Below are 10,000 nucleotides of genomic sequence, written 5' to 3'. Positions count from 1 at the left end.
ACCGGTTGCAGTCATGCGACAGGACATTGCTTTCTTTGATCAGCGGCAGAGCGGCGAGATTGTCAACCGCCTCACAACAGACGTGCAGGAGTTCAAGGTACAGACAACGTGCAATGCTCCTGTGGTGGCTGTGTGTTGTGCAACAGCTCGTGCGACACATGGTGGCACGTGCATGTTTGCCGACCGTCCCCAAACACAATACCACACGGTACTGACACACACGCGCTCGCTCTCTAAACCTCTCTCTCTCTCTCCCTTTCTGTTTCTCGCTCACACACACAAACACACACACATACACACACACAAACACTCACACACACACAGAGCTCGTTCAAGCAAGTTGTGAGCGTTGGCCTTCGCAACATCACGCAGGCCGTGGGCAGCCTTGTGTCCATGTATATGGTGTCGCCCACACTCACGGGCTACCTTATCGTCGTCGTTCCAACTGTCATCGCTGTCGGCACAGCGCTCGGTATGCACATCAGCTCAACTGCACTTGTTCCCTGTGTGTGTGTGTGTGTGTGTGTGTGTGTGTGTGGTGTGTGTGTGTGTGTGTGTGTGTGTGTGTGTGTGTGTGTGTGTGTGTGTGTGTGTGTGTGTGTGTGTGTGTCAGCAAGTGTTGCTCGTGCACGCGTGCGTTCACTCTGCAGACGTACACTTAGCACTTCTCCTTCCCACCCCCGCTGCCCAGGGTCGTCGCTGCGTCGGATGTCACGCGAGAGCCACGAGGCCGCCGACAAGACCACCTCATATGCAACCGAAGTCATTGGCAACATGCGCACCGTCCGGTGAGCGCGGCCAACATTCGACAGCATACACACGTCGCTCCCGTGCATACACACACGTGTGTGTGTGTGTGTGTGTGTGTGTGTGTGTGTGTGTGTGTGTGTGTGTGTGATGACATGCAGTCACACCACACTTCGTCTTCTGTCGCATTGTGCATCCATTGCATGTTCACCCACGCTGCATCTGACACCCCTGCCCCACTCCAACACACCTCTCAACACACCTCGGTGACCAGTGGGTTTGGTATGGAGTCGCGGGAAGTGGCGGAGTTCAACCACTGGACCAGCGAATGCCGCCGGCTCGCGTCAAAGCTCGGTGCGGTTTTCACAACGTGGGCCGGGGAAGGAATTGATGTGCAGGGGTAGATGTGAGGGGTTGGATGCACGCGCATAGCGATCGACCGTGCCGCTGTAGACACACACACACACACGCACGCACACATACACAGAAACAGACACACACACACACACAGGCACACGCACACACTGTCTCACTCACTCACTCACTTACTAACCTTATCCTACGCCTGTGTCGTGTGCAGCGTTTGGCATTGGTGTGTTCACTGGCGGCTCGCACCTGTTCCTCAACGGTGTTGTACTCGGCGTCATCTACTACGGCGGCGTGCTCATGTCAAGGTGGGAGGGGGCGGTTGTCGCTGAGGTGTGCTGCAGCGTGATGCATGGATGCATCCCGCGTATGTGCATGCTCGTGAATGCACCTGTGCTTGCAACGGGGACACGCTCACTGCCACACTAACTCACTCGCCACTGTCTTGTCAGGGACGAGATGACAGCGGGCGACCTGATGCGGTTTCTCGTTTCATCGCAGACCATCCAGCGTGCCCTCTCCAACACATCCGTCCTCTTTGGCCAAGTCAGTCAGTGCCTGGCCTGGCGTGTGTGTGTGTGTGTGTGTGTGTGTGTGTGTGTGTGTGTGTGTGTGTGTGTGTGTGTGTGTGTGTGTGTGTGTGTGTGTGTGTGTGTGATCGTGTAACGATAGTTTGTACTTGCCTGGGTACAGTTGTACTGTCGCAATTACCCACGTGCGGATGACGTGAGCCAAGCGACGCTCACGTTGGTACACGTGTGCACACCACCACCCTTTCACCGCCGTTGCCACCACCCCACTCAAACACCATCAATCCTCACCATCCACCCCCACCATTCACTCCACGCTCTTTCAACATCAATGTAAACGCTTGCAGGTTGTGAGGGGCATGGGTGCAGGCTCCCGCGTGTTTGAATACATCAAGCACAACTCGTACATCCCACTTACTGGCGGCCTGAAGCCGCATCAACTTGAAGGCGGTATTGAGTTTGCTGACGTCACGTTCGCGTACCCAACGCGCCCCGAACAGCAGGTGCTGAAACGTTTCCATCTCCAGATCCCCGCAGGAAAGATGGTGGCCCTCTGTGGACCCTCAGGTCGGTTTATCAATCTGTACTGTGCATGGAGCCTACGTTGTGTTGTTCCTGCAACACATGCATGTATTTCTGTGCACGTGTGTGTGTGTGTGTGTGCACGCGTGTGTGTGTGTGTGTGTGTGTGTGTGTGTGTGTGTGTGTGTGTGTGTGTGTGTGTGTGTGTGAGTGGGTGTGTGAGTGGGTGTGTGGGTGTGTATTTCTGTGCACGTGTGTGTGTGGGTGTGTGGGTGTGGGTGCCAGAAGACTGGCTGTGGTGTTGGCTCAACGATCAGCAACACACTCCACTCCCCGCTTTGCTTGGCTGTAGGTGCTGGCAAGTCGACCGTTGCCAGTTTGATTGAGCGCTTCTACGATCCTTCAGAGGGAACAGGTACACACCCACGTACAATGACACACTGATGGTGGTCTTCAAACAGCCATGGTCATGACGGTGACAGCTGTCATTGCTCGTCTCGTTTGTGCTTGCAATAGCGTGTGTCGTGGTTACTTGTCTCACACAATTGCCCCGCTTTACACAACTGACCGCTGGTGCTGGTGTTCATATGTGCGCCAGTGCTCCTGGATGGTCTTCCGCTTTCCGATTACGACCCAACATACATCAGGTGAGGCCATAACGCGTGTGTGTGTGTGTGTGTGCGTGTGTGTGTGCGTGTGTGTGTGTGTGTGTGTGTGTGCATGCGTTATGTGTGTGGTGGAATTGTGATGGATCAGCCCTTCTTTGTATGTTCACAACGCCTGCTGCGTATGATTGACCAACAGGCAGCAAGCCATTGGCTACATCAACCAAGAACCCGTGCTCTTTGCAACAACGTGAGTCGTCCGTGCCGTTGTCGTGGCATTCTTGAGCGAAGTAGCTGGGGGGAGGGGGTTGCACGAAGGCATGTGTTCGCGAGAACTCACGATTATTTGCATCATCATTTTTGTTTGTGCAATAGGGTCTTTGAGAACATTCGCTACGGCCGCCCAGACGCCACGCCCGATGAGGTGCGAAACACACGCACGGACACGCACAACAAAGGATGTGACTCAAACAAACTAACACACACAAGCAGACATGCACACACACACGAACAACCACGCACACACACACAAACAAACAACCACGCACGGACACACACATCTCCCTACTCGGTGTTCATACGAATGCGGGCTTCGCTGTTCAGGTGTATGAGGCGGCGCGCCAGGCGAACGCGCACCAGTTCATTTCGTCGTTCCCGGAAGGTAACGTGGCCATGGATTCCGTCGATGCAGCACACTTGCTTGAACGCTCATTTGTCTGTAAGCGTGCTGACAAACGCGTACACACATGCACACACACACACATTCACGCACACACACACGCGCGCACACACACGCACGCACGCACACACACGCACACACACACACACACACATATATATTCACGCATTGATGCACGCTGCCGCCCACCTGCGTGCATGATCAGGGTACGACACGGTGCTCGGGGAGCGCGGGGTGACGGTGAGCGGCGGGCAGAAGCAGCGCATCGCCATTGCCCGCGCAATCCTCAAGAACCCGCGCATCCTCATTCTGGACGAGGCAACAAGGTGACGTCCCTGTTGGCTGCTGCCGTTGCTTGATGCTGACGTACTTATGTGTGTGTGTGTGTGTGTGTGTGTGTGTGTGTGTGTGTGTGTGTGTGTGTGTGTGTGCGTATCCTTATGTGTCCGTGCGCGTATACTTATGTGTGTGTGTGTGTGCGTACGTGTGCCTTGATGTGTTTGTGCACCCTATTCGTTCTGTGCTAACACGTGTCCGTTCTTCTTCCTGCCTCCATTCTCATCACTCAACGCACCATCGCACCAATGCACCAACCCCCTGCAGCGCGCTGGATGCAGAGTCGGAGAAGTTGGTGCAGGCGGCACTCGATCGCCTCACGGCGGGACGCACCGTCCTCGTCATTGCCCATCGCCTCAGCACCATCCAGGCCGCAGGTGCGCTGCTGCTTGATGCTGCAGGCATTGTCATCTGCAGTGTTGTCATTGTGTTGTGGTTCGCTGTGGATGTGGCTGTTAGTGTTGTTGGTGGCGTCTTTGAGCCGTGGAAGCTGCATGCCTGTGCCTTGTTTATATCGCCTAATTTCCGTCATACGCCCCCGCCACACACACACACACACACACACACACACACACACACACACACACACACACACACACACACACACACACACACACACACACACACACACACACACACACACGCACGCACATGCAGACCAAATTGCGGTTGTGCTTGGCGGTCGCGTGGTGGAGCAAGGAACGCACAAGCAGTTGATCCGGGCCAAGGGCGTGTATGCAGATCTTGTTCGACATCAGATCAGTGGCGAGGGTGGCTATGTCGTGTAGAATGCATTCACAAACCACCGCTCCGTCCACGCTCATGTCTGTCCATGGGTTTTACACTCAGCACACCCGCCCCCTCTTCTGTGTCGTGTTTCACTTTCGTCATGCCAAGGACACCTGAGTTGCGTTGTGTCATGTCATGGTGTGTCGGTTGTGTTGAGAGAGTTTGAGCTAGGGAGCATTCATTGCCTTCATGTTGCCGTTGTTGTGTTGTTGGTGTTGTCAGTGCCGTGATTGCGACTGTTTACTCTTGTTGGTGGGGAGGGGGAAGGAGCTCATCGCTTCATGTCAGGTCCAACAACAAAACAACCAGCCCACACCAGTAAACGTAGAGCAACGTTTCATGTTCCATATGTGCGCGTGCATGCATGCATGAAGGAGAAGGGCAAAGAGAAGGAGAAGAGGAGGTGTGCGCACCACCACCGCAGCCGTGGCAATCACACACGCAATGCGCACAAAACCACACGCATACGTGCATGCACACAAAGCACGCACGCACATGCACGTGCACACGCATGCACACACGTTCAGCTCAGGCCCTGAGGACAAAGAGTTGGCAGAGGAGGGCAACACCAAACCCTGTTGCACGCTCGCCGCTGTAGGCCGGGGCGGCCATGTCAATGTGCAGCCAGGCGTGGTCGTCGGTGAAGCCCTCGGGGAGGTGGTTGCCGATGAACTGCGCCGCGCAGCTGACCTGGGCGTTGGAGCGGTTGGCAACGCTGTTCTTCATGTCGGCCACGGCGCTCTTGAACTCGTCGGAGAAGAGCTCTGGGCACCACATGAGCGGGTGCACGAGGTCACCGCTGGCGCGACCGGCAGCAACGGCCTCTCCCTCGAGCCGCTCGTCGCTGCACACGATGGCGGCGTGGCGCTTGCCCGTGGCCACGCCCTGCGCACCGGTGAGGGTGCACATGTTGACGAGCACATCTGGGTTGAAGTGCTGGGCGGCATAAGCGACGGCGTCGCCAAGCACGAGGCGTCCCTCAGCGTCCGTGTTGTTGATCTCGACCGTCTTGCCGGAGTAGAGCACGTGGATGTCATCGGGGCGGGTCGCTGCGGGGCCAACAGAGTTCTCTGCAATGGCGAGCAGGCAGTACAGGTTGTCCTTGAAGCCGCACTTGACGGCTGCGACGAACGCGTTCAGGACGCCGGCGGCACCGCCCATGTCGCGCTTCATGCCTACGACAGCAGTGGAAAAGGGATAACATCGGTGGTGAGGATGGAGTGCAGGCAGAGAGGGAGGAAGGGGCAAGGGAAGCAAGCGGGCGAGGTGGAAGGCGGACAGGCAAAGAGGCAGGTAAGCAAGCAGTGATGTAGGTAAACACACACACACACACACACACGCAAACGCACACACAGACACACACACACACACACACACACAGACACACACAAACACGCACACACCCTACCTGGCATGGTTGTTTTGCCCTTGATGGAGAGACCACCGGTATCGTAGACGATGCCCTTGCCGCACCAGGCAATGGTCTTGGTGGCGCCTTCAGGGGTGTACTTGAGGATGACGAGGCGGGGTGGGTTGACGGAGGCCTTGCCCACACCGTAGATGCCGCCCAAGCCTTGCTCCCGCAGCTCCTCACCAACAATCTCCTCGCCAGTGACGCCTGGCAGGCTCTCCGCCAGGTCCAGGGCGGCCTTTGCAAACGAGGCACTGTGCAGCTCGTTGCATGGCGTGTCAACAAGAGCGGCACACCGGCGCACGCCCTCGCTGATGGCGGCAATCTGGTCGTACAGCACGCCCTCGCCGTGCATGTTGCCGTCGGGCGTCATGAAGGCGACATGCGCCGTGACGCGGCTGCTCGTCTCCATCTTGTTGCCCTTGCGCGAGTACGTGGGCACGGCACGCGAGACGGCAGAGGCGGCGGTGACGCACATGGCGTCCTGGCTGGCGCTCGTGTGCGCCTCCAGTGGCACGACGTAGACGACCTGCAGCGTCTCGCCCTCGTGCCCAAACTCGCCACCCATGAAGCTGCGCACGCTGCGGGTGATGGCGTCGGGGCGAACAACGCTGTTGAAGCGCGTCGCCGCGCTGGGCGTCATGACAAAGCACAGGCGCACGTAAGGAAGGCCCTTGTCCTCGCCATCACCGCCAGCGGCGGCAGGCACGGTGACGCTGGTGCTGGCACCGTTGATGGGCGACTCGCTGCCCTTGATGGCTTCAAGTGCGCTGGCGCAGACGGCGGCAGCAGCACCGGTGTCCTGCACGCTTCCCGCCAGCTTGGCGAGGATGGGCGAGGAGGGGCCCTGCACGGCCTTGACCAGCTCCGCCTGGCGGCCGACGAACACGACGCGGGAGGCGCGGGTGGCCAGCGTCGACGCAAACACAAGCTTCACAGGCATCCTGGAGTGTGGTGGTCTTGTTGGTCGTGGTTTGTTTGCTTGCAGTGGAAGGAGGGGAAGTGGTGGGAAGTGCAGGTTTGTTCTTTTGTTTGCGTTGCTTGATTGAAGAAGAATGGTGGCTGATGCGTGAGACAACCAACCAACCAACAATGACTGCGTGCTGACAGGTGATTTGTGATCCAACCACTGCATCACCCAGACAGGTGTGTCAGTGGGTGTGTCAGTGGGTGTGTCGGCGTGCACGTTCTCTTCTCCACTCACCAACACGCCATCATCACCACCCCTCATGCTCTCATTTTCTTGTGTCTTTGCTCACATCCTTCCCTTCCCACCCTCAACACCACCACCACCACCCTCCACACTTGCTCGTTTTCCCTTCCTTCCTTCTGCTGTCGCCGCACAGAGGGCCTTTGAGCCAGCAGATGTCACCCCCTCCCCTGCACCAACCACCACTGCTGTGGTGGGATGAACAGACGGGCGCTGCCATGTGATGCCCATCCAGCCACGCTTGTGCGGCTGTGGAAACAGCAACACCAACTCACACTACAAAGCAAGCAAGCGATGAGCAACGGAGTGCATCACTGTATGTGTGTGTGTGCTGCGCACAGCACCAGTGTCGCATGGTTGTGGTCGCTGTCTCTGCTGCTCCTGTCTCCCCTTGTTGTCCCACATCAATGTGCATGCATGTACGTCGTGCGGCTGCCTGTTTTGCCTTGCTTGAAGCGCTGTCTCATTCGTCGTTCTCACACACAACTGCTTGCACACCTGCACATTCTCCACCTTGCAGTCACTGTTCGTCTTTCCCTCTCTTTCTCGCCCTCCCTGGCAGCCATCACAACAACAACAACAGCAGCCAACACACCCTCCACCGCCCATGCAGCAGCAGCAGTAGCAGCACCAGCACCACCACTTGCTGCTGAACACATCCCCACTGCTGCTGGCGGAAGCTGGCTGTTTGCAGCTGGGAACAGGTGGCGACAGCGGAAGTTGCATTTTCGGCTGGAAGCAGCAGCAAGCAGAGGTGAGGGCGAGAAGAAGAGGGGAAGGGAGAGGAGATGCGTGTTGGCTGGATGGTTGGATGGATGAGTGAGGTGAGGTGGGGGATGCTGGGTGAGTGTGATGTGGTGTGGTGTGGTGTGGTGTGGCTGGCTGGTGACAGAGCATGGTGGTGTGTGATGGTGTGAGGAAGAGGGATGGATGGAATGGATGGGGTGCCGCATGTCTTGTTCCTTCCCTTTTGTTTTCTGTTGTCTCTCTCTTCCCTTTCTCCTCCTTCACACACATGCATGCACACCATCAGCAGTGGCAGCAGCGGTGTAGCTGCGCACATATTCATACTCCCTCTTTCCCTCCCACTCACTCACCGTGCTGGGGCTCGCACACAAACGCACTTACAGGCGATGCGCACGCACAAGCAGCAGGATGAGGGAAATGTCGAGGATACTTGCCACGCGTGCCAGCTGCACTCGCCTCACACATGGTATGTGGGTGGTGATGGGCGGTTGGTTGGTGGTGTGATAGGGTGCGGTGATGGTGCTGGGGTGCGGTAAAGCGAACACGAGGGAAGAGGGGTTGATGGGGGGATGATGGACACACACATCGACACACACGCACACGTGGTGAATGTGGTGTCCATCACTCGTTCTGCTGTGCTGATATGATGGCTTGCTCTGTGCCTGTTGTGTTCTGTTCCCATCCATGGTGCCTGCAACCACGCACGCACACACACACACATGCACAGGTGCTGAGGTACCAGCACACATCAGGATGATAATGATGGAAGCGGGCTCGCATGCCGGCTGCTGCGGCTGCAACTCCCCCGATTTGGCTGTCGCTGCTGTGCTCATGCAGTGTTCCCACATGCGTGAGCAAGGTGAGCCCACCATGGATTCATTGGTTGGCACATGGTGCATGTGTTGGTGTTGCTGCTGTGGGTGCTTGGTGTTACCGCTGCTGTGCTTCATGCAGCAGTGTACCTGTGCAGCTCACATGTCATGTGCGTGTGTGCATGCTTGTGGCTGCAGGGGCGACTGCATGAGGATCGTTGGAGGATGATGATGGGTGGTGCACACATGATGGATCGGGAGGAGCAGCTGTGGACACACACGTCCATGGTCATGGCGGGCACATCCAACCACAGCGACGCAGTCGTGCGCAGGTGTGTGTGTGTGTGTGTGTGTGTCATGGAGTGCGGAGGAGGCAAGCAGAGGAGGGTCAGGAAGGTGAACACGTCTGCTGTGCTCACATGCCATACCTGTGTGTTGTGTGATGTTGTTGTGTCTTGTCGTTGTGTGTTGGTTGCATGGGCACCAGGGCCACATCAGAGGAGGGGGAAGTAGCCGCCATGAACGACCCATCATCATCATCATCATCATCAACCTTCCCCATTTCTCTCTCCTTTTTCGCTCTTCCACCTCAGCTCCTCTGTCATCACCGCCATCGACCGCACAGCCGCCATCACACTCCGGCCGACACCAGCTCCAATCTGGCGTGAGGCAGACATTGCACATGTCAGTCGCTCTGATGAAGAGGTGAGCAGTGTGTGCGTATGCGTGCATGGTGGTGGGATGAGTGGAGACAACATGTGTGTGTGCGTGAGGTTGTGTGTCAATGCGGGTGGTTGGATGGGGCTGGCGTGTGATTGATGATGCTTCGCTGTCAACCTCACGCCCCCCCCCCCTGAATTCTCTCCCTTCTTGTGTCTGTGCACACATGTTTCACAGCGTTGAGGAGGCGCGTGTGTGTGTGTGTGTGTGTGTGTGTGTGTGTGTGTGTGTGTGTGTGTGTGTGTGTGTGTGTGTGTGTGTGTGTGTGTGTGTGTGTGTGTGTGTGTGTGTGTGTGTGTGTGTGTGTGCATGGTTCATGCCAACGCCACCTGCACCATGGCGTCTTCCTGGCCCACCGTGCTCCAGATGGTGTGCGGCACACTGCTGCTCGCTCAAGGCGCCCCCTCGACACGTGCCTGTGCAAGGCTTAGCGCATCAGCTCAGGCACGCAGCTGGTGTTCAGCAAAGAGGGCGGGCGGGGTCTGCCTCGACTACTCCCGGACCCAAGCATGCAGGCCAAGACATT

At 57.2% G+C, this 10,000-nt stretch overlaps 3 protein-coding genes across 3 annotated transcripts in view; 2 read left to right on the top strand and 1 right to left on the bottom strand.

Annotated features, from left to right (window-relative positions):
- PTSG_04267 (multidrug resistance protein 1) overlaps window positions 1-4,909 on the top strand; it is a 6,201-nt gene extending 1,292 nt beyond the window's left edge. The window contains exons 4-18 of the mRNA XM_004995109.1: window positions 12-97; window positions 325-472; window positions 692-788; window positions 1,022-1,101; window positions 1,328-1,421; window positions 1,566-1,659; window positions 1,991-2,210; window positions 2,518-2,580; window positions 2,764-2,812; window positions 2,970-3,020; window positions 3,146-3,194; window positions 3,374-3,431; window positions 3,655-3,775; window positions 4,053-4,162; window positions 4,443-4,909. Coding sequence (XP_004995166.1) covers window positions 12-97; window positions 325-472; window positions 692-788; window positions 1,022-1,101; window positions 1,328-1,421; window positions 1,566-1,659; window positions 1,991-2,210; window positions 2,518-2,580; window positions 2,764-2,812; window positions 2,970-3,020; window positions 3,146-3,194; window positions 3,374-3,431; window positions 3,655-3,775; window positions 4,053-4,162; window positions 4,443-4,573 — 1,451 coding nt within the window. The 3' untranslated portion in view covers window positions 4,574-4,909. The remainder of the gene's footprint in view (window positions 1-11; window positions 98-324; window positions 473-691; window positions 789-1,021; window positions 1,102-1,327; window positions 1,422-1,565; window positions 1,660-1,990; window positions 2,211-2,517; window positions 2,581-2,763; window positions 2,813-2,969; window positions 3,021-3,145; window positions 3,195-3,373; window positions 3,432-3,654; window positions 3,776-4,052; window positions 4,163-4,442) is intronic.
- On the bottom strand, window positions 4,797-7,435 carry PTSG_04266 (aminopeptidase). The gene is made up of 2 exons (XM_004995108.1): window positions 5,983-7,435; window positions 4,797-5,749 (listed from the first exon to the last, which is right to left on the bottom strand). Exons 1-2 carry the CDS (start codon window positions 6,926-6,928, stop codon window positions 5,103-5,105), a joined length of 1,593 nt encoding a protein of 530 aa, XP_004995165.1. The 5' UTR covers window positions 6,929-7,435; the 3' UTR covers window positions 4,797-5,102.
- A 1,285-nt stretch (window positions 7,436-8,720) lies between these two features.
- The window catches only part of PTSG_12145 (uncharacterized protein), a gene marked incomplete at both ends in the record, with an annotated part of 5,725 nt that continues 4,445 nt past the window's right edge, over window positions 8,721-10,000 (top strand). Inside the window, 3 exons of the mRNA XM_004995107.1 lie at window positions 8,721-8,801; window positions 8,953-9,086; window positions 9,348-9,459. Of these exons, the coding sequence (XP_004995164.1) occupies window positions 8,721-8,801; window positions 8,953-9,086; window positions 9,348-9,459 (327 nt within the window). The remainder of the gene's footprint in view (window positions 8,802-8,952; window positions 9,087-9,347; window positions 9,460-10,000) is intronic.

Source organism: Salpingoeca rosetta (genome assembly GCF_000188695.1).
Source record: "Salpingoeca rosetta unplaced genomic scaffold supercont1.9, whole genome shotgun sequence".
Lineage (NCBI taxonomy): Eukaryota > Choanoflagellata > Craspedida > Salpingoecidae > Salpingoeca > Salpingoeca rosetta.
This window is presented reverse-complemented; position numbering and strand designations above follow the sequence as displayed.